Raw genomic sequence first — 24,716 nt, 5'->3', positions numbered from 1 at the left:
CAAAGAAAACAAATACTAGTAGATACATGTACAAAGGGAAAAGTCGAAAAAAATACCGCAATTATGCTAATACGACACGGACTTGCCCGGCAGACTATCTACTTTGGAAAATCACTTGCCCGCGACGATTTTAACCCGGCACGGGCAAGCGGGCGTCCGCTTAAAAAAAGCCCTGGAGTTATAGACATTGAAATGAACAGTTTTTATTTTTTCCCCAAATATGTCTTTTTCGCGCTCGATTTTCCCCTTTTACCCAGCGTCCAGCGTCTTCCCCTTTTTCTAAAAAAACCCCTGATTTACCACAATATTTGATACCTCCATGTCATCTCTTGCACTGTGAATGAACAAAAACTGTCACGTGACCACAAAAGTCAACGTCAGTAGTCATTTTATGACAACAAACAGCCGCGCAAGGTAGGCATACCCGTAGTCAGGGGGGGTGCGTTGGGTGCGTTCGCACCCAATCTTTTTTGACGAGTAAAAAAAGTACTATAAGTTGCAACCAACTTTATTTGATGCAAAAACGGTTATTTATTTTTTCCACGAACCCAGTGAGTCTTCGTATTTAAGCGTTAAAATAATGTTGTTATCAATATGCAACCGACAGTCACCATATAATAAATTTCTCGATTAAGTCATTCCCAAGATAGCGCGTGATTTTTTTTTTACAATTTTTTACCGTAGTATTGTTAAAATCAACAGAAGTTTTGACAGCAAAATTTGAGAAGATCTAGGAAGCCGGTTCCCATCAAAATGGAATTGGAATCTTTTTTATAAATGGATATTTGTTTTCTGTATAATGCATAATTATTAACCTGGCACTCTAATCCGTATAAAATCGATACTTATTTACAGATATTTGATACTACATTATTGTTTTGTAACTTTTGTCATCTTTATTAATGTCTGTTAAAGCCATAACTTTAATATATATCATAACAAAATGATGAAGCCACGACTTATAACAATTACACATTGTGCACAGCATTTTCGACAGACTGCGTTGTCTTTTTGTTATATCCCCGTACAACCATTTTCGGATCTCCTAAATGGTTTTACAGCAACAAAAATATCAGCTATGCTCAAGACAGGCTAATGTTGTTGTTGAAGGACAAGAAAACAAATCATTTCTACAAAGCAATATAGCTTTTTTTGTAGTTTAATGGCATTTGTTCTTCTTCACATACATAACTTTCCACCATGTTTTAATTATGTAAAACACTAGGAATGTCCTACTCTCAAACAGTTGTTATAATGAATTTGACACGTTATCAGCAGGGATCATATTTTCCCTCAACATCAATCGGTCTGGATTTAAATGGGGAAAATGTGAGAAAAATTATATCCGAAATCATGACAAATTACGTTAAAATATATACCATTGATTATGCCATTCGTGACGGTGGTATAATAAATGTACAAGTGAAATTCTCTTAAGCATTTTTTTAAAACGGAACATACAAGTTTTCTCAATTGGTTTTATCATTTGCTATTTCGTGTGCTGTTTTATCTAACTTTTTTCATCGTTGTAAATTACGAGTGCGAAGCACGAGTGATTTGAAACCACGTATCTAAACTTCCGGTTGTGGGTAGTTCAACAACAAACAATTAAGTGCACGAATTATTTCGATTCTAACACGATTTTTACTAAAGATTTATACAAAGTATATTATTTTTCTTGTGTACTATTTTATGTGAAGTTACGCCCATAAAATAACTGTTGGCTGTTCTGTCGATCAGATCCGCGACTTTCATTCATTTATTACCAGATTATTACGCTGGTGGAAAATTTATTTTGTTTAGTTACAGAGCGTGCTTTCAGTGTATAAGGTCCGCCCACAATTATTGCAGAATATCCGATTTTCTTCTTTGAAAATTTACTGTATCACGCATGAAATGCACAATTTCCACGAGGATAACATTGAGGTTTTTTTCTCCAAAGTAACTGTCAACGATTTTTTCATGGACGAGTGAAAGTATCGATTGATATTGACACAGGGTTATTTAAGCATGACTAATACACAACAGCGCGAATCTTCGCTGCTTGGGGTCATTCCTGATACTAGTCGCCGTAGTCGGCTGACGTACAATAAACTGGTCCTGACCGGTTTAGAGACTGCAGCGAATGGTTTATCACACCTAATCGAGATAAAAATGTAATTAGGGTGTGTTAGCATGTGCACTGTGTAATCGATTGCATGATATGGAATTTTAGTAAACAGAATAAGACCGACTGTTTGGGATTTGCAATCGGTCTTTCATGACCCCAATCGGTCTAGGACCGACAAACTGAAAAAAATATGATCCCTGGTTATCAGAGCTCCAGATAAGGGTCGTATTTTCGTAATTACGAATTATTTTCAAGTCCGTTACGTATTTATTTTAAAATCTTGTCGTACCATTAAGAATTACAAAATCAAGTTACGAATATTATTTTTACATCGGTTCGTATCGATATTATTAAGTTCTTTTCGCATATTAAAGATCTTTGCGGTGCTTATATAGAATGGTTAAAGGGTTTGTTTAACAAAGCGCTTTTTTTCCAATAAAAGCGGCGTATACAGTCCAGGGGACAAAAATACCACTCGTCCGCTCGTATTGACGAGTAAAATCTTGAAAGGACGAGTGAATTTCCCTAAAGCTCTCGTCCTACAGGACGAGTGAAAAAAGCTGATGTTAAAATATGTATTTTCTGACCAGTAAGACTTGTTTTCATTAAATAAAATCATTTTCTTAAATCATATCTATTCCGAAAGTAGAACGCAAATGAACCGGAAATTGTAATTGTAAATTTCATACAGCAGGTGCACGTTGTTATGCGAGACTGTGTCCCTATTAAATATTGGCTTTTTGGTGTAAACTTTGCGCGTCCATGGTGACAGGGAACCAACCTATGCATTCACTGTAAGTATTGATTTTTAAAGAATTATATAAACGCGAAGTACGGTTTTAAACCAGTCTGAATTTCGTCAGAAAAATGTCTGACATACGAGCGTTCTTTAAAGTTTGCGGTAGCGATGTTCAAACGTCCGAAACGGAAAGCACGCGAGTATTAGAAAAACGGCAAACACAAAATTGTCTTCAATTATTTATTGTGTGTTCCTCATAAATAAAGTAATTTATTTCACTGCTTAACATTTATTTTGTGATCAGCTGGCATGAACAACTGAGTAAGCAGCAATTTAGCAGTGATACAAGAAACTTTTATTAGTCATATTAGCCCTTTGCAATCTTCATTTTACCCATATTTTAAGGACAAGTGCATGTGTTTGCAGGACAAGTGAAAATTTTAATGCACTTGTCCTGCAGGACGAGTGCAGTTTAGAAATATTTTTGTCCCCTGCAGTCTATCTGTCAAAAAACAATGGCGGCGCCCACAGAGAGCGTCCTAAAAAACTGCAAAGCGTCCAAAAACACGCTTTAACATATTGTACGCAAAGTGAGCCGAAGTTAAATGTTTAGAAAGACATTATAGAAAAGATCTTATACGATGTTGTATGTTCAGTTGCCGACACAGTCGGAAAAGCTTTAAACAAAAAACGCGACACGACGGGTCCAAACTTAAACGCAAAAAATCATTGAACGAGTGGAAGGGACAAGTCCCGTGGCTAATCGTTGAAAAGATTGAAGGGGAGACCCGTTTTAAATGTGAAATATATAAAAAATCATCTAAGGCATGCAATCTAAACACAGTTTGGGCATATGAAGGTATTGGAAAAATAAAATTGTATAATACTGAAAAGACACTGTTGAACTCGTATAAATAAAGTTGCTAGTATGTTTATTTTGATTTTTTTTTGCATGAAAATGACCATTATAATTTATTTTTAGGTCATTATTTTCCAAAACTTAGAAGTAACGTTAAGAATAAAATTTCAGAGTTAAGAATTGTTTTTGAAAATCTGGTAGTAATTTAAGAATTTCACAAAATCTTATCTGGAGCTCTGCGTTATAACATATGATCAGGTGGACGCTAACGTTTAATGTCCATCAACTGTGACGGATCTTGGGCAATTAAGTACATCTTTTTTCTTCGAAGTCCTGGTATACATTGTTAATGATTTTGATCCCATATGGCCAGTTGTTTGTGGTTATAGTGTGTATAGAAGCCTTAAGTGCTATATTTTACTGAAATTCGTTTAGAAAAAGATAACTTATTTGTTAAAAATAGTTAAAAACTAATTGAAGTAACCAGTCATACCATTTTGATTTCTTTTTAGTATTGATGCAGATTAGAGAAGACCCAGTTTTGTTAATCAGTGTTTGTTGTACAATACACTATTAGCACGTTTAGAGCAATGCTAACCCTCTGGTAATATCCATAGTAACAGACAAAATTGTTTTGAAAAAGTCAAATATTTACATTTAATTTGCTCGATTTATGAATGGTAGAATGTTGGAATGGTGAAACACACCAATTTTATCAAGATTCCAATAAATAATGATATTTTATACCATTTCGACTAAGAGGACTCACCAGTCACGTAAAATATCGAATATAATATATAATTTTTATAAACAACTGGTAGCAAGATGCGTTGCAGATAACTGGTGATTAACCACATTTTAACTAACTCTTTTGACCTGTTAATTTTTTCAGCTCAATTCATAATATCACTTTAATAAAATAATCTGCAATCTTATTGATTTGTGGCTTATACTATTTTACTTGTTTGAACATTACGAAATGATCCGTGAAACAAAATAAGTGGCTTTGTGTCGTATGAACGAATCTGCATAAAACTCAATTTAGATTCACATTGTAAATCGAATCATTTCTGTCGTCAGTTGTCAAAACGAAAGTACGGTTGATATTCAAAAGCATTATATTTCTCTTTCCGGGATATTTTTTCAATATGTTGATGCTGCATTAACGAATATACGTGTATATGAAGTGAAAACACCAAATATAAACAACGGCTGCGATAGACACCTATAAACTGTTAGATGTACTACATAATATCACTTAAACATTAGTTCATTTTTGTTGTTGCAGAATTTATATATGTCGTGCATTAATTTATGACATCAATCTTAACTTGTTATATCTAATTTAAATTATATTGTTTCACATGTTTTTCATTTAATTAAACGCTTGCATTTATTCGGCTACTGCCGTTTGCATATTTTTGCTACCGACGTCAGGGCCCTCAATCTATCAAATCTGCCGCCGAATTTCGGTGGCAGTCCCCCACCTGAAAAGTATACTTTTTTCCCCTTTTGGGGGGGGGGGAAATTCCCCCTAAAAAAAAAAAAAAAAAAAAATTTTTTTTTTTTTTTAATAGAAAGATGTGTCTCATGATTATTATATCTCAATTCTATTTCAATTTAATCTTTTCAAACATACTATATTATGAAAAATGCAATGAATATAGTGCAAACATGTACAAATGAAATAATGAGAGAGTAAGTAAAAAAATCCCCCAAAAAGGGAAACACCGCGAAAATTCCCCCTCCTAAGGGCTGCGGACCCCTTCCCCCAAAGTAGTGTGAGGGCCCTGGACGTTTGCCATTCCTAAACGTACTACTGATGTTTGCCATATTTGTTTACACTCTTTAAACGTTTATTTAATATCTGGTAGACATTTTTGTTTGTTTATGCATAGACATATGTAATATATGTTCGTCCGGTAAAGCATAGACAGTTCTGTGATCGTTAATTTTCGAGAACACTGACTCTTTGTAATTTTACTACTGACGTTTGCTTCTTAAATGGAAATTTGCGCCTTAGTGTTCTCGAAAACAAGAGCAACACACAAAACGCGTGACATACCGATTGAAAGCTATATGCATGCCCTATTGCCCGCTATGAAAGTCAGAGGATGATCAGCAAAGATATTGGAAAAAAAACTACCTTGCGCGGCTGTTTGTTGTCATAAAATGACTACTGACGTTGACTTTTGTGGTCACGTGACAGTTTTTGTTCAATCACTGTGTCTTGGCATATTGAGCAGTCATTTAAGCCAAATACACTACGCGACCCGTGATTTTTGCCGCGATTCTCGCATCACCGCAATCGATGCAACGTGACAAATCGCGGTGTTTCCGAGCGACAAGAAAATTTGGGTGATGTCTCGGCGACCGTCGCGCGATGTATCTCGCTGTTGCGCAATCAGCGCAAATCACCGCGTACCGCCATGATTCCCCATTTAAGCGATTTACGTTGAGGGTTACACTACATGTAACATATATGTATACACTTACATTATACATTGCAATAATAAAGCTTTTGTTGTTGTTGTATACAATGGGCGTATAAGCTTAAATACTCCTGTTCCGACATGAACTTGATGAAGTAATGTCGGAAGCTTTAACGGCTCCAAATTAATATAACAGCGCAGAATGATCATGCAATAATTATTGAACATAACATGTAAACATTATTTAACTAATTGCATTAGCAGAATGTTTATTAACACTTACAATCAATTATATTCCAGGCCCGAATACACTAACACTGTTCAAATTCCATATTGTTGCCATATACATGTAGCGTAGCACTGTGTAAATTGAAGTTGCATAGTGTTTCGTCATTGGTCGGTTATAAATACCTTGTTTCCCTATACATGGTATTTGATTTAGACGAAACTAAAAATTTGGTAATTTATGAGAAATATGATATAAGTTTTCCTTTTAAACTTTGATCTGACCGTGTGTGTTTATTGACGTTATTAATTATGTTTATACTTATTTTTGCATTTCATTGAGAATTATAACGTGTAGCCCTTTTGTTAACAGTGTTCACGGTACCTAACCAATACGGATAATACCGGAAACTTTTGAACGATTTCGGATAATACGCGAAACGGCACCGGATCATATCAGAACATAAACAAGGCGAAATGATGGATGTGCCTAATATTGTGAGCGAAAAAGTCAACAAGACCGCGTAAGTATGCCAAATACTACTGCTCACGGAACAATATGGTATTTCAGCTTATGGTTGAATTCAAAATTCGACATGAAAATAAAATATTTTATCAAAACGAACGAAAACAAATGAACCATACCTATCTTATAGTCATGAAATACTTTTTAAAAACTTGCATTTTTGTAACTGGCGAGAAAAAACATATGCTACTACTACTTTGCAATGTTGTAAAAATTATTTAGATGTATTATAAAATCGCAGGAATTTACAGGCAACATCAAAAACGTGAGCATTTGCGTTTTAAAAGGGTCGCATATTGATTTCACTGGCACCGGATACCAGACGAAACCATAAAATACTGGCACCGGATAAAGTCCGGAAACACGGCACTGGATAATACATGAAATCAATTGATACATATACAGATGATTACGTGCTTTTCAGCAGGTTTTATTAACAACATGTGCACATCTTATGTGAAACTTTTAATATAGTACTTGAAGTTGGTTTCAAAAATGGATATGAGTTGACGATACGGATTGTATCGATGTATATTCGCACTTTTCAGTTAAATTCTCCCACCTAAAAGAAGTAATGCCTACTAAGAGAAACATGAAAAAATGTATAATATGTGTGTCGCGCCCTCTTGCGGCAATCTCGATATAGCTGTAGCAATTGTCTAGTATATGTGCGTGCGTGCGTTCAATCAAGCTTGACCGGACTGGCAAATTGTCATTTATCATGAAATTTAAAAATAAATTACCACAAGTGTTCACAATATACAATTCAGGATATGTTGTATATATGGAAAGGCATGCAAAGCTACTATGCGTTAATACTGTATGGAAACGCAAATAATATGACATCATTTTCATTGTATATATTTCAGACTGAAACGAAAGAGAAAATCGTCTCTGTGGTTACATCAACCAAAAAAACACTAAATTCCGCGAAGAAAACTTACCTGCAACAGTACCTTCCACATCAACAAGTAAATCCGATTCAGAGGCTGCATTATGTGAGAAACCAGAGTGTGTCCCAGCACTCCTACCTTATTTACTTTACTAGACTCACGAAATTTGGGACACATTTTGCAAAACTATGGCTGCAATTTCCAACTACTAGTATTTGCTTGCAACTGAAAGATATTTCATTTTGGTGTGGTCTTGTGCTGGAGTGGGGGTAAAGAAAGTGCCCGGGTGAAACCCCGCCAGTCCGGTATGGCGACCACTAATCAAGCTCTCATGTACCGGAAGCGACGATTGAACCCGGGTCGCCTAGGCGATAAGCGCGAGTACCAACCACTGCGCTAACCAGACAGCCACGATGTTCTAATGTGTTTAATGACATGCGTATATATGATACAAGCAAGTGGTAGACATAAACGTAATCATTAAACGCAGATATGTGTTATGCATATATGTTTTTTTGTAACAAAAGCGTATAATCTTAACTTGCAGGTATTGCGCAATAGACATTAAAGCACCCATGAAATGTCATTACACTAGTTCCACATGCCTTATATTTAAATTCAAATTAATCGCTAGATTTGTTTAAATTTTGCTTTAATTCTTGGGAGATGTCTGCAGTGTTTTATTATATTTGGGCGTATATTTCTTTGTTTACAGAAATCATGCATTTGATTCACCTACGAGGCTTGGAAAAAGACAACGAAAATCGAAATGGTCAGATATCAGCAGACCGCATGAGGTCGCAAGGGGCTGTTTGCCAATTCCCAGCCACCACAAATGCGACGAGTCAAAGATTCTGCCAACCACTCGTCTTGGTATAACGTTGAAGGACACTATGAAAGTGTAAATTGTATTATGTCACCACATTAGGAGAACAAAGTGTTCATCACGGAACAGAACGAACTACTATGTCACTATTAAAATAGTTGATTAAATAAAGGTCTTAACATGGCAGTACATACCTAACGCGGTGTTCGCATGTGGTGCACTGTTCCTGTTCTATTTCAACGACCATTAGACAGTTGAATTAAACTTTCAATTTTATCAACATGTCTAATGTATTTTATGAAAATTTGGAGAAAGTGACATCTAATATCGTAATAATAACTACTATTTGTTTCAACTTACCTTTTAGGGGTTTCGAAATGAAATTTAGCAAAAAGCATTTAAATGAATATACATTTGTAGTTTTTTTGAACGAGTCCCCCCTTCCAATATCAGCAATGTGATTTGAATGTGCTCGCTACTTAGGCTTGTGTATTCACATAAAACATATTGTTTTGACAAGTGACAGGTTGTAATATGATCTTTGGATGTTTCAATACACAGGGTATTAGTTTTTTTAAACCCGCTAAAGGATCAGCCACAAAAGTGCTGTAGATCATACAGTGCTTCTTTGTCTCACCACATTGCACATCCAATGTGGCTGTAAGCTTGATGGCATTCTGCTTTTTAATGTGCGACTGATGATCACAACACTGCATTTTATTTCAAGGTGTGAAAACAAAACATTCTAATCTATTAGAGTTTATAGTCTGGCAGCTGTGGCGCCAAATATTCTATTGCAGAGTTATATATGCTTCAATCATTTATGATTGCATGGTTTTAACAGAAAGATATCCATGTACCAGATTATAAATACACTCCTGTTTATGGAAAACAAACCTCAAAAAAAAATAATTGAACAAGCATATTTTTCTCATGTCAAATACCATCGTTTGTCTGAAGATAATTCGCATAATAAAACAGTTGAAACTTAACATAAACTTATTTGTTAGTTTTTGACCCGGCATGACCCATATTCAAACTTGACCTAGACATCATCTAGATACAACTTCTGGCCAAGTTTGGTGAATATGGTATAAAAACTACTTGAATTAAAGAGCAGACACCATGCTCAATGTTTAAAACGCACTTAGTAACCCTGTGACCTAGTTTTTGACCTGCCATGACCCATGTTCAAACTTGGCCTAGACATCATCAAGATACAACATCTGACCAAGTTTGATGAAGATCGGATGAAAACAACTTGAATTAGAGAGCGGACACTTAATACAGACAGACTGACCAACAGACAAGCTCACTCATACATACCCCCTAAACTTAGTTTGTAGGGGTATAAACATGTTTTTACAAGCTTAAACAAATATAACAGTGGACTCTGATTAGTTATTTATTCTTTTCTGTAATACTGTATTAGGAAGCTACAAAGAACACATTTATTGATAATACTAAACATTTAACCAGCAAAAATTAAAACAATAGTCAAACTTAAAATAAACTTAAAGACCAGTGGCTCCTGCAACGATTTTATACATTATATTATACAGTTAATACTTTTCAGTCAATAGACACTTCAATAAAGAATGAATATAAATAAGCCTGTTTCTTCTGTCTTGTGAAAACTGAATGAAAAATATATACACAAATAACACAATTAATATATTTTTGAAAGAAAAAGATGCAATTATCATCAAGCATCTTGCTCAAAGAAATAAAACTTCATACAATCAAATGCTGGCTTGTCACCATGGCATCTCGTTAATGGGGTAGAAAATATTATTTAACAACTGCAAGTCAGCCCTAACAAACATATACCATGCAACAAGCATTCAAATACATGTAGTTTTAACAGAATAACCTTAATGCAGAGCCCTAACACATATATACCCAATATGCAAATACAGTTTAATAACAATTTAAATGATAACAGTTGTAATATTCTCCAAAAATAAATGTCATTACCTGAAATAGCAAGAATATTAAATAAAACGTATTCAGACAGTTTGTTGCTGTTAATCATCAACCCACCAATCATAATCATCATCATCATCATCTTAAGAAGGACACAGAATCAACAATGCTACACTATATTTTAAGGCAGGAATAATATTCAGATGACTGCATTTAAACAATAAATGCCACAATATGAATTAATTTCATGCAGCTGGTATACCGGGTATTGGTAATTTCTCAAAAGCAATGCTTCTTTATGTCAACAAAATGATTTCCTAATTGCTAAGCAAAGCTTCTGAGCAAACATCATGATGAAGGCTGGCTGAAAAACAAGTGCTTATAAGGTTCATAAGGGTTTACTATTGCCATTTAGTTTCTGCTAAGGCCTTACAGTAAACAGATATAACTGTATAATTATAGGCCTTTATAACATTATAATATATCCAGAGTTTTATCTGTACTTATTCTGACTAAAGCATTTAAAACACTAATGACCAGTCTTCTTTTTGTGTTTATAAAAAGATCTATATTTGTAAAAAGTTCCACACACATAACACTGATGTTGTTCAGGGTCATCATGAGCCTTCATGTTTTCTTGAAGGTAGCGTTTTGTCTTGAAAATGCTTCCACACTTATCACACTTGGGTGATTCCATTTTTCCGCACACATGCCGTGACAGGTTAGGCAAGTACTGATATGCTTTGTTGTACTTAGGACACTTAAATGGTTTTGCCCTGTGTCCATCTAACTCATTTCTATAATTGTAACCCTTCCCACATACTTCACACACAAATTAAAATAAGATTTGTGTAGCTTTGTTCTGTAAACATTTAAGTCACGTTTAGTTTTAAAGGTTTTTTCACATTTAATTCACGAGTAAGTGCGTAAGTTACTGTGGTTGCTCATATGATTCTTTAAGTCATAGGTGGAATAAAACACTTTTTTCGCAAACAGTGCACTTTTGACCATCATTGGAATGGCTAACTAAATGTCTTTTGTATCCTGTTCTTGTGCTATATTTGTTTTCACACATATTGCATTCATCTTTCTTCTTATTGTCAACAACAATTTCAACAGAACATTCTAAGTCTAAAGGTTGCTCTGTGGCTTTTTCATTATTGTTGCAGTCAAACAATAAATTATCCGCTTGGTCTCCAGACTCAACATTGTGTTCATTTCTATCAGTTTCAGATGACACCACAAAACTCTCCTGCTCTTGTTCAGTCACCACAAATCCGAAAAAACTTAGGTCGTTCGTGAAATCCTGAAATAAATTATCATATTTTAGCAATTGACATGTGCTATTGTTCCGAAGTCATGAGCCTTTCAACTGGCACACTTTTCTTTCATGGTTACTTTACGAATGCCATGGGCACAGCAGTTGATCAAAGCAGGATCAATTGTTCCAAATTTTTTTAAGTTAACAAGAGCTCTGTGTTCGGAGACAGAGGCCCCCCTAAACAGGGCCTTGACACGGGATTTTTCCCAACAAAAATGATCATATGAGTTAATCTTATCATATAAGTGTGACTTAGCCACTTAAATAAAACTTAATGTCACAGTGATCTTGACATTTTAACTAGTGACCCGAATTTCAACAGGGGTCTTCCACTGTCCAAGGCCAATGCACATGTGAAGTATCAAGCCAATCTGTGAATCAGTTGACATGTTATTGATCGGAAACTATTTCACACTTAGTGTGACAGTGACCTTAACCTTTGACCTAGTGATCCTAATTATAATGAGGGCCATCTACTGTCCAATGCCAATGCACATGGGAACTATCAAACCAATCGGTCCCTTTGTTCAAAAGTTATTGATCGGAAACAATTTTCACTCTTAGTGTGACAGTGACCTTGACCTTTGACATAGTGACCCCAATTTAAATAGTGGTCATCTATTGGCAAAGGAAAATGCACATGGGATGTATCAAGTAAATTGGTCAATCAGATCACATGTTATTGATCGGAAACAAACTGGTCTACCGACCGACATCCAGCAAAACAATATAACCCCCTCTTCTTCGAAATAATAATCAGTCCACTCAGGGCTTACTCTGTCATTCGCCAAATTAGCCAATGGCTACAAATAATGAAATTTGGCTACAAATATCCATTTGGCTACAAGGATTTCTACATAATCACCCATAAAATATCCTAAATAATAAGAATTCAGACATAAAAAGGTAAATTTGGCTACAGAAAAGTTTGGGCCAGAGGGAGAACTGCCACTGCTACATCCAATCAAATAAATATGGAACAGTGGCCCTTATTCATGGAGTAAACTTATCATCTGAGACTGTACTCACCATATTCTTTGTACTCACCATATTCTATCTAACTATCTCGAACTTCAAACTCTAAATCCGAACCCAGATCACGACAGATGTGAGGGCACTGGTATCTGAAACAAATAGCATACAGTAATAAGTGAACTATGAAATGAAAACTATTGTATGTTAAACATAGATTGTTTACAAATAAAACAGATAATAGCTCTGAATGAGTGAATGTTGATATTGATAATCCAAAAACGACAAACCATGTGTGCATTTTGAGGAAAGTGCATTTGTAAACAAGGGAAGTCAATCTCAATCTAAACCAAAGGTTACACACAACTCCCTAATATTCAATAAAATAATAAATTACAATTATTATAATCGCACCAAAGTAAACACGAATGGTTAATAAAAAAGATTAACAATACGCCAACAATTCTATTTTACAATTATTACTGCTGAACTGGTCTAAAAACTTTTTCAAATCGTGATCAAATCGTTTATATAATTTTAATATTAAAACAATCAAAGGTGATCAAATCGTTTATATAATTTTAATATTAAAACAATCAAAGGGTTGTTATATCTTATAGATATTAACGATTTATCGGTCGTTCTACAATAGCACGCGTTCTACATCCGATTTTGTAAGAATCAATACAGTGTGTAACCTTTAATGTCTAGTTTTAATAAGCTTTTTCAGGGCATGGTCAAGACATTTTTCATGCGTTTTAACTGGCGTTTAGACAGAGTGGTTAGGTCTGAGTGACGAGAAATAACCGACACATTCATTAAACAATCTTAAATCAAGAAATTCTTTAAATGTTAACCATATAAGCAGAATCCAAAATATTCTTTAAAAGTACTATACTTAAGTCATTCTATACATAAATGGTGACGTCACTACGTTATTGTCACCGGTCAGTAAGACCGGTGTGACACAATGATACTTCAGTTCATTAGTTTCGGCTATTATCCGGTGCCTAATTCATGCATTATCCGGTGCCAGCAATCGACATATAAAATACGTGTTTTTTTCTACAAACTAAACCGTCAATCATCATGGCAATGATTAAACAATAATTATGCTGCCGTTTTCATCAGGAAACTAGCTCAGAAATTTTAATTTCATTGTTAATATAGACCAATATCTGCATTTTACTTCCGTTTCCACAGGTTTTGCGCATAAACTGTTGGACAATATAGGTTCCCTCTGCATATTGACGTTTGTGTTACTGAGCACGAGTATAGAATTTACTTAATGAATGTCTTAGTTGTTCCGTGGAATATTGGTTTGGTGAAAAATGTTAACTTAAAAAAAGAATATTGAAATAAAAGAACACACTTACCTCAAAACAGTCAATATATTTCTGATATGATCCGGTGCCGTTTCGCGTATTATCCGGAATCGTTCAAAAGTTTCCGGTATTATCCGTATTGGTTAGGCACTGTGGTGTTTAGAAAAATATTCGCGCCTTAAGGCACGGAAAATTGTTTAAGTTACACTTTCATTTAAAGTTTAAATGTAATTGGTAGATTACGTCTAATTATTTGGACTAGATTATGCTATACTTATTTATTTTCTGTTTCAGGCTCCAATGCGGATAACTCGTGTTACTCGCGTTACTTTCCGAGCGTTGTACATACATTCACAATGCTTGATAAGCCGGAAATCGGAAATACATTACTGTTCTATTTTTAAGTACATGTTATTATGATATCGTGTTATATATTATGTTGTTAATACATCATTGCCTATATATTAAAGCCATTAAACATTGTGTTTGTTTTGCTGAAAAAAAACGAGTATATCAACGTAGCACTAAGCATTCGCAAAGTTAAATAAATATGATGATGTATAATGTACATGCATTTCTCTGAGTTTTCACGTCCAAAACAAAAAACCCTCAACATTTGATTATTTATTGTGTACTGTCCAGCGGGTGATAGTGTTTATTCTAGTGTCTAATTGGCACTCTTTGTACGTGTTCAAACTGTGAAAAGATGTGACAATCACAGAAACAACAAGATGGCGCTGCCAATTAAGTGCGATAATGGATCAAAGGGCATTGACAATAAATAACAGTTTGTATATATTTTTCGGCGTTTACTGAGATGGTCTCTCACAACAAAAAAACTATACACGTCAAGGTATTATGTTTTACTTCTTTCAGTAACGATACGGATACGGCGTGTTTGATTTGATATGACTTTAAAAGACATATCAAATTTTTGGCGATATAACTGTTTTAAAAATACCAAAGAAACATTTAACCGAAATCAACAGAATTTAATGTTCTCTGCGCTACGCAGTTTGTATAAAAAATCAATACTTGCACACTCTTGACCTTGTACATTGCCGCATAATTTTCGCGCTCTTTTGTCGGGAAATATACATGATGGCTATATTGGAAGCATTTGTGAACGTCGTGTTATCATTAAAACATCGGAAGAGTGTTTCGGATTATAAATTATTATTCTCATTTGGGAATTTAACGGAACATTAATTCTTATGGTATAATTGTTTTGAATTGTATATTAATTTGTTACAACGCTTTACGTGTCGAAAAAATGTTTTGATAATATTATGCATTAATAGCACAATTTCCAGGAGGAAAACGTTTTTTACATGATGGCGTATGACGCAATAAAACGTTTTTTTGTAAGATCGTATTGCATTCGATCTAAATTTTAATACGCTCGTCCAATGAAAGCTGTGTTCCACATTATGCACTATACTCTACACTTCTGAAAAATGGCGTAGTCATATAGTTGTGTTAATGAAATTCTCAAACATATTTACCGACATAAATGTTTAAGATTATTTTTCGGAAGTGATGTTGCAATTATGTTTGATTATTTGATAATTGTGAACATTAGAAAAGTGTTATGTATACAGTAATCGATACGATTCAGTTTATATGCATGAATTGGCGAATCATCGATGTCATCGATATCCACTGCTATCACGGCGAATTGCGGCGAATCACCACAACTTTGAGGGGATTTAGTGCGAAGATTATCTTGCTCTCGCGCGACGTCGGAGTGACGAGTCACGTGAAATCGCGGTGATTTTCCACCCAAAAAGCAAAATGCCAGCCTTGACTTCGCAAATTAGGCAAAAATCACGGGTCGCGTAGTGTACGTAAACAGACATTTGTCAGACATGGATCAACAGGAACTATAAAATGTATAATGTATATTAGCCAGTTTAAACATAACAATGAAGAGTTTAATAACTATAAATTTAAAATATTTTACAAATTTACTGCTACACAATTAGGCGTAAAAAAATAATTGTTTGTTTCCGGTGGCCTGACCCTACCTAATTTTTTGCCGCCGGTCCTAATCTTTTTTGAGCCCAAAATTCCAAAAAAATCGGACCGGGTATTTTTCGGCGACGCTCAATAAACTTGTCTACGTTATCCGCATATTATTTTTAATTTTTTGAAGCGCACGTGGTAGCTGGCCAATCAGAATTGAGTTTGCTCACACATAATATTGGGTCATTCATGCGCAGACACTGTACACTTGGAATACACAGTCAGTTGATTTTGTCGTCTGCCAACAATATAGCGGCTGATGGCAAACGTCGTATTTAAAGATTAACAAATCAAAAGAAGCGTACCAATAAATAAATGATTTCTAAGCTGATTACTTAACACCTTTCTTCCGACTATCGATCTGAATTGAAGGATGATAATTAAATAATTAGATCTATTTCGACGATGTTACACCTTTCTGCTGATTATTATCGTTTGAAATTAAAAGGTGATAATTAAGTTGTTTTTGACCCACAAAAATGCTATTGTAAAGCAATATGTCAGCGATTTTTTCCTTCTTTATAAAGTACCGGTAAACAGCACTTTCCCAATTACGAAAAAACTACAAATTTCCCAATTGCTGTCCAAAAAATTCCCAATTTAAGGTAAAAAAATAAAAATAAAATATATATATTTTTTTTTTTTTTTTTTGGAAAATGCAACATTTTGTTAGTTTCCCTATGCAGCTCTATGGTTTGAACCTAGGTAAATATAATATTGACAGCTTGAAAACACTTGGTAATCAATTTTAAAGTATTTGGGAGCATAAAATCAAATACACCAATTTCCCAATTTGAGGGTGTCACGACTCGATTTTCCCCAATTTTCAGGCTTTCACGACTCAATTTTTCCCAATTGGACCGGTACGGGTACTTTTCCCAATTGGACAAAAAAAAATCGCTGTATGTCAACCAAATTGTATATTTTCTAGGTTTTGCAATGTGTGCAGTCAAACGATATGCACATTTTATTTAATGTGGAAAACGCGTACAATTTTTCGGACTGTTGTTTTTCGGATACATTATTTTTCGTTGATTATAATTTATTTTCGAAGTTCTTTATAGAAGAAATAGAATGACGAATGCACATGCGGTGATACGGACGGTGTGGTTTATAATATTTTAAATTGTATTCACCTGAAAATACAATTGGAAAGACTATAAAAAAGAACAATTAGTAAGGGCTCTGGATAGGGTGGGGGATCTGCCCTTTATTCCTGCTGGGTTCCTGCAGCTGCGGTTCCAAGACCCCCGGCCTAATTTTCAGGATTTCAAATTTGGAACAATCGACACCCCTATTAAATGTAAATCTCTAAAATAACTTATGTTTGTACTTTGACAAGTACCATACTAATTATTTCTATGTAGAAAAATGTATGTTACATTACGATATGTGATATGCCCTTGTTGTCATTAAAAGAAATATAAACAAGTTGATAGTAAATGTATATATAATTATTTCAAAACCAGTTTTCGCGCATCGAAAAACAAAAACCTGGTTGGCTCAAAGAAATTTTGGGACAGCGCTAGCCCTGGTAGATAGACCCCACGACAATAGTACATAATATAATCTGAAAATGTGGTCCTTTGGAAGCATAAACTGCATCCAAGAAATATAATAGCACACCCAGTTTGATTGGGTCTGTTCATGGTGATAATGTTACATGCAACACCACTCGCGTCCCCCTAGCACAGCTTTTGGGCTATTTAATATATTACAAATAATATAGTATATACTCCATGTTCCCAAAGGAACAGAAAGTATAACAACACTGAATCCCTATAGACACTGAGGGTCAAGCTTACTGCGACTTTAGTTATGCCTTTTATTGGTCATAAAATGGACTATTAAAGCCGTTGCCAGAAGTCAACATTAAACTCGGAAATAAGGAAAGCAACAAATGCAAAATTAATGAACAGCAAGTTTTTATTTCATAAAAGCATTTAAATGAAGCCATATAGCATTACATACATCATCATATTTATTGTACATACAGTTGTACACAAAAAAATGAGAAGAAGATGCACCATGTACGACATTTTCTAAAAAAAAAAAATTTTTAGGCCATGTCAGTGGAAACAAACATTTTTTTGTTAGGCCTTAAAATATTTAACGGGTACATGCAAATGTAAACTCCGCGATAATGTGTGAAGATCGTGCGTTACTGCAGTGTTCGAAACATCATCATGAAAACATGCAAACACGTTTGATCATAGTAGGCAGGGGTTTTTTTTAGAAAAAGGGGAAGACGCTGGGTAAAAGGGGGAAAATCGAGCGCGAAAGAGACATATTTGGGGAAAAAATAAAAACTGTTCATTTCAATGTCTATAACTCGCCTACAGACTTCAGGGTTTTTTTTTTAGAAAAAGAGGCATGTCTCTGACCTTTTTGTTCTTAAACACATGAACAAGTATGATATTAAAGTCAAAGTCCTAAATAAAGTTGCAGGGGTAGATCTAATAATGGGAAATGTTTTCAACTGGGGCCGGGGAATGATGTCAATATTGTGATTTCAATTTCATGATGAATGGGTTGACGATCTAGATCTGCTACAGTATTGGAAGGGAAAGGTGCGGCAGCTGCCGATTGTCTACTTTCACTTTCACAATAATCCGACAGTATTAATCGATGTTGATTACATGTACCTCCGAATCCTGCTGGGTTTCAACGGTTTTTGATGATTCATTCTTAAAAAATGCGTCAACGCAATTAATATTTTCCGAGTCCAAACGTTTTATTTTGTTCGTGTATGAACGCCAATTGTGAGACTTTTTTCTGTTTTAACGTTTATATCTTGGCTTTCACATAACCCGGATGAAAATTCCACTGGTTTCCGGTAATTAATTGACGAAACACCCTTCTCGCGCAAGACCGGAATCCAGTAAAATAGTCACATGATTAATACGATTAGTTGCCCGGTTTCCATCACGTAATTTAAGAGCTATATAAAGAATCACTGGGATTCCCAGATTTGAGTGTTCGTCGGGAGAGAGAGAGAGAGAGAGAGCGAGATCGTTGTACATGGTACAAATTAGATAAGTGTCGACTTCTCAAAAGAAAAAAACCCATTTCTTTGAGGGTAAAATATTATATTTTATTGAAAAATTATATTTTTGGAGGGAAAATGGTAGTTTTAGGGGAAAAATTCTGGTAGGGGAAGACGCCGAATATCGGCGTCACTTTCTTAGTAAAAAAAAACCCTGGTAGGGATATAAAATTGTTGCGTAAAATAAATTAAATGTATAAATTTATGCTGGTATCATAAAATGCTAGATTTTTATCGCTCATTAACACTAGTAAAGAGTTTTCAATATACATGTACATTCCAGTTCAATTTTCAAATATGCGGGTTTTTTTTTTCATTTGAATGCTATTTAAATTTATTAATATTTTCATTCAATGTAAAGAAACGAAAATTCATTCAATGTAAAAGAAAATTTAAACTACATTAAAAGATTGTAATGTTTGTCGCTTTTTTAGGGCTTTGTTTTATAACTGATTCAATGCACCTCTTACAATTAATTTTGATCGCTGATGATAAATTACACTTTCGCATTCACACCACTTATAATTGTAATCAAATTATTATAAGTTTTATTATTTTTGAAATATCATTTATTAAAGTCTTACTTTAAGAAAGAATATGTGTATTTATAGTTTGTTTGTGTGAAATTGTCAGTATTTAGTCTTCCGACGACGTTTACTCTTATACGATGTAAATGGCCGCGATCGAGAGTGTTGACGGCCAATCTATTTTTAGTAACGGAAAACCCCTATTGTGACGTCACACAAAAACCTCCTATTCCTATTCACCCCGGCGTTAGCGTGCAAATGTTAAAGTTTGCGTACTACCCCAAATATTTCCTATGTCCTTTGACATATTACTTTTATATTTTGCATACTTCTTTACCAACATGACCCCAATCTATAAACAAGAGCAGACAACTGTATCAAGCATTTTGACAGATTTATGGCCCCTTTTATACTTAGAATATGCATATGCCATATTATTGATAAATCAATGTTTAAGTTTGTGTACTACCCCAAATATTTCCTATGTCCTTTGACATATTGCTTTCATGTTTTGCATACTTCTTCACCAACATGATCCCAATCTATTAACAAGAGCAGACAACTGTATCAAGCATTTTGACAGATTTATGGCCCCTTTTTTACTTGGAATATGCATATTATTGATAAATCTATGTTAAAGTTTGCGTACTAAGTTTGCGTACTACCCCTAATATTTCCTATGTCCTTTGACATATTGCTTTCATATTTTGCATACTTCTTTACAAACATGATCCCAATCTATAAACAAGAGCAAACAACTGTATCAAGCATTTTGACAGATTTATGGCCCCTTTTATACTTAGAATATGCATAATATGCATATTCTATGTTAAAGTTTGCGTACTACCCCAAATATTTCCTATGTCCTTTTGACATATTGCTTTCATATTTTGCATACTTCGTTACCAACATGATCCCAATCTATAAACAAGAGCAGACAACTGTATCAAGCATTTTGACAGAATTATGGCCCCTTTTATTCTTAGATAATTGAACATTTTGCTTAAATTGCCATAACTTCTTTATTTATGATCACATTTCATTCATACTTTGACAAAACAACAAGCTTTCCTGACATACCACAATGTACTCCATCCAAACCATCCCCATGCCCCACCCCAGTATCACCCCCCCCCCCCCCAAAAAAAATAAAAAAAAATTATCCCCCGCCATAGGCGGAGGGATATTGTTTTGGCGTTGTCCATCCGTCCGTCCGTCCGGCACTTTTGTGTCCGGAGCCATATCTTGGAAGTGCTTTGGCGTATTTCATTGAAACTTGGTACATGTATGAGTATATATATGGATAAGAGGATAATGCATGCCAAATAGCATTGAACCCCATCTGTTATTAACGGAGTTATGGCCCTTTGTATCTTGAAAAAATGCTTTTTTGTGTGTCCGGAGCCATATCTTGGAAGTGCTTTGGCGGATTTCATTGAAACTTGGTATGAGTATACATATGGATAAGAGGATGATGCATGCCAAATAGCATTGTACACCATCTGTTAAGAACGGAGTTATTGCCCCCCCCCCCCCCCCCCCCCCCCCCCCCCCTCTCCATGATGGCTTACGTTATACTGTCAAGCACTCAAATAGTCGAGCGCACTGTCCTCTGATAGCTCTTGTTATATTCCTTATTAGCAAAAAAGGGATTTTTTTCTTTGGTCACACACATGCAATGAAAAGAAAGATCCCCTGAATGGACAAATCCTGCAGGATCAATCGGCTGAGGGAGTTCTTTAAGGGGAAGACAATATTTAGGGGGCACTTATACGGGTCGTAAATTCTGACAAGAGGGCACTTCTCCGCCCCCTAAATTTAAGCAGGAATGCAGTTCTTCGCCCAAGGGGGCTAATATCCGCCGAGTGAAATATCTTTTACATGTACATGTAATTGATTTAAATTGATAACATCTGGAAAACGTGCAGAATTCTTAATTATTTATTATTTTGTTGTATATTTCAGTACAGATGACTAACATGGAAACAAGGCATCACCTCAAACGGCGTTGTCAGTCCTCGCCAAGGAAATCTGCAAGGTACCAGTAGACTGTTCCTGTGCAACAAATAGCAGATATGCATTTTCATTCTCCCTTTGGCTTCACTAGTCCCCTACCAATTTCATTGAAAGGGACTTACCGTAAAAATGCAGTCATAAGTCGAGATTTTTTTCCTCAAAATTTTTATTAAATTTACAGTCTCGACTTATGAGGTCGTCCATGAAAAATAATGATGACATTCTACTAAGATCCCCGCAGAAATGGATAAAGTTGTTGTTGTTGTTGTATAGAAAACTTGTTGAAATACGACACACACAATTTCCTCTTTTAACTGATACTTACCAATTAATATAACCACAGTTTGCCGCAACATTTCCCTTGTTTTTATTTTCATAATTTAATCCAAAGTTTTCATGTAAGCAGGTGTTTTTTTTTACAACTGAACGTGTAAACAAAAGATCGAGTCATTTTTAAAGTAGAGAGAGAATTGGCAACCTGTGTGAATTGACAGTTTGACGTCATCAAAGGAAAGCCGCTTCCTGTCAAGAAGCCATAAAGCATCACCCTTCTTGCCGATAAAATAAAATTTCTTTAATTTGTGAAGCGACATGTTTAACCAATCGCGAGTTTGTTATTCACTGTTAATCGTCCAATTATGTTTGAGCACGTGCATAGCTCCGCCTTTAAAACTGTTATGTAGAACAAAGGTGGAGTTAGCGGTCTATTGGTTATGTCAATCATTGTCATAAAAACGTGTTTACCGAGGAACTAATCAATTGTTTTGATAGTCAGATTAAAAGTACAAAGATTTGATTACAGTGATCACAGTGTGTCATCGGATTATAAGTTTGTGGATTATTACTAGCGTGGACAATTTAGTGCAAACTTTATAATAATAATTTATTAATTTGACTAACACATTTTATTTGTGAAAATGCCTCGAAAACGCCAACGCCATGCGTATGACAATATGTTTAAAATACGCGTGATAGAATTTGCAGAGCAATCAATTAATAATAGTGCCGCTGAACGCGAGTTTGCCCAAACAAAAAAAAACTGAGAATAAATATGGTTAACTAATAGTCAATAAATAAGCTATTTATTGCATAGTTATTGCCAATGCAAATCACATGCAAATGAGCTAATAAATATGCAATAAATTTGCAAAAAATTAGATCAATAAATCGGCAATAAATTGTGAATAATTTATTCATACATGATAAATGAATTGTCAATAAATAGGGTATCTAATAAATTTGCAATAAATTGGCAAAAAATTGGATCAATAAATCGGCAATATATTGTAAATAATTTATTCATACATGATAAATGAATTGTCAATAAATACGTTCAATAAACTGGCAATAAATTGGACTTAAGTACAAAGCCTATACGCAATAAATTGACAATAAATAGGGTTAACAAGTCTGCAATAAATAGTGTTGATAAACTCTGAAAACTGAAAAAAATCTGATGGAAAGTTAAATGTAACAAAGTATTAATTTGTTCCTGTATTTTTCTTTTTAAATGTATTGGTTTGTTACAGAGGTTTTTTATGCATGGGCTGTATAATAAGAAAGCGTCGTTTATGCTAATAAAAGTTCATGAACACATATTTTGAGGCCATATATATTCAGGAAAAAAGGCAATATGTCCATCATTCCACATATAATACATTACAAAGAAATATATAGCCAGTTAATGGTGGGGCATTTTACAATATATTAGATATCTGGTAAGCTATAGATACAACAACATGTAGTATTGATGATGAAATCATATGGAAGTAATTGAAGAAAAAGAATATAGCCTTTAATTGTCTGAGACCATACAGAATGGAGGGTATTTTTCGAAGAAAAATCAACATTCAAGCTTAATGATATGAAATTGTATATAAAATTAAATATATATTTCAAATATGTTTCAAAAATGTTATAGTTATACTCTTCAAATTAGGGGATCGAAATAAACGCAAAATGGTAGTGACCACAAAAATGTATGTAAAATTTATGTAACTATGTTTTTATCTTTAGAATATGAATTGTAGCTCTATAATTCTTATAAAGTAATGAAAACTTGCGCAGAGTTTTGTTTTGCGTAAATGTACATATCAGGTGCCTTTATCAATATTAGTTATTTACAATTTACATATAGTAGCCTGGTCTCTTATGAATTCCACAAAGGCAGTGAATGGAGGGAAACTAACGATATGTTTCTTCTCGTAATCGTTGGCATTGGCTGCCCAACGTTCTTAAACATTTGCTGGAAGCTTAGCTAGTATAGGGGCTAAGCCAATCGAGGTATCGTAGAACCATAGAGCTGTTGAGAACTCATTGTCTTCTTTCAAGGCACGTATTTCATTCAGCAAGTCACTAAGCTCATACCATTTTTTGAGTCTTTATAGGTCAGCTGAGCAAAAGATTCAATACGCCTTGTGATAGATTGGTGGACAATCTCCGCTTTTCCATAACGTTCATCCAGTCGAGACCATAGTTTCTCGCATGCTAAGACTGGATCTCTGCGGTACGATGATCTCAAGCTAACTGCAGGACTCGAAATTAACACTCGCATTTTGCGAGTGAAAAATACGGATTGCGAGTTAAGTTGTAAGCCACTAGTAATTTTTTGCGAGTAAAAAAAATAGTGGAAAAAAAAGTAATATTGCTAATGTGCTCGACGTTCTGAACGCTAAACCGTAGGTCATAGAACGTCCATATACCCGTATGCGGAAGCCCACACCTTGTATGTAGACTGGTATACTTATAGTACAGATACGCGGATTGTATTGGTACAGAGAAAGTTAAACAGTCTACTAATTCACACGTATTCATTGAACTTGAACAGACATGGCGTCAAAGCGAAAAATAACTAGTTTCTTTTTGCCCACAGGCGTAAATAACAATACGAAAGAAAAAGCAAAGTTAACCGTTGAGTAAAAAAAAACTAAGTTAAATTATGTTTCCAG

At 34.7% G+C, this 24,716-nt stretch overlaps 1 protein-coding gene and 1 long non-coding RNA gene across 3 annotated transcripts in view; one reads left to right on the top strand and one right to left on the bottom strand.

Annotated features, from left to right (window-relative positions):
* LOC127861942 (N-acetyltransferase ESCO2-like) overlaps positions 1-24,716 on the top strand; it is a 42,902-nt gene that overhangs the window by 4,742 nt on the left and 13,444 nt on the right. For both annotated transcript variants that reach the window (XM_052400698.1, XM_052400697.1), the window contains exon 2: positions 21,718-21,790. Coding sequence is in view for 1 of the 2 variants with exons in the window: in XM_052400697.1 (XP_052256657.1) it covers positions 21,723-21,790 (68 nt within the window). In the remaining variant the exon portion in view is untranslated. The remainder of the gene's footprint in view (positions 1-21,717; positions 21,791-24,716) is intronic.
* LOC127861956 (uncharacterized) lies at positions 10,008-13,162 on the bottom strand. Its single transcript, XR_008040377.1, has 3 exons — positions 13,120-13,162; positions 12,887-12,981; positions 10,008-11,842 (listed from the first exon to the last, which is right to left on the bottom strand). It is a non-coding gene; the product is annotated as an uncharacterized LOC127861956 (long non-coding RNA).

The sequence above is a fragment of the Dreissena polymorpha genome, chromosome 16, assembly GCF_020536995.1.
Source record: "Dreissena polymorpha isolate Duluth1 chromosome 16, UMN_Dpol_1.0, whole genome shotgun sequence".
Classification (NCBI taxonomy): Eukaryota; Metazoa; Mollusca; class Bivalvia; order Myida; family Dreissenidae; genus Dreissena; species Dreissena polymorpha.
Note: the sequence above shows the minus strand (reverse complement) of the source record. Positions and strands in the feature narration are given on the sequence as shown.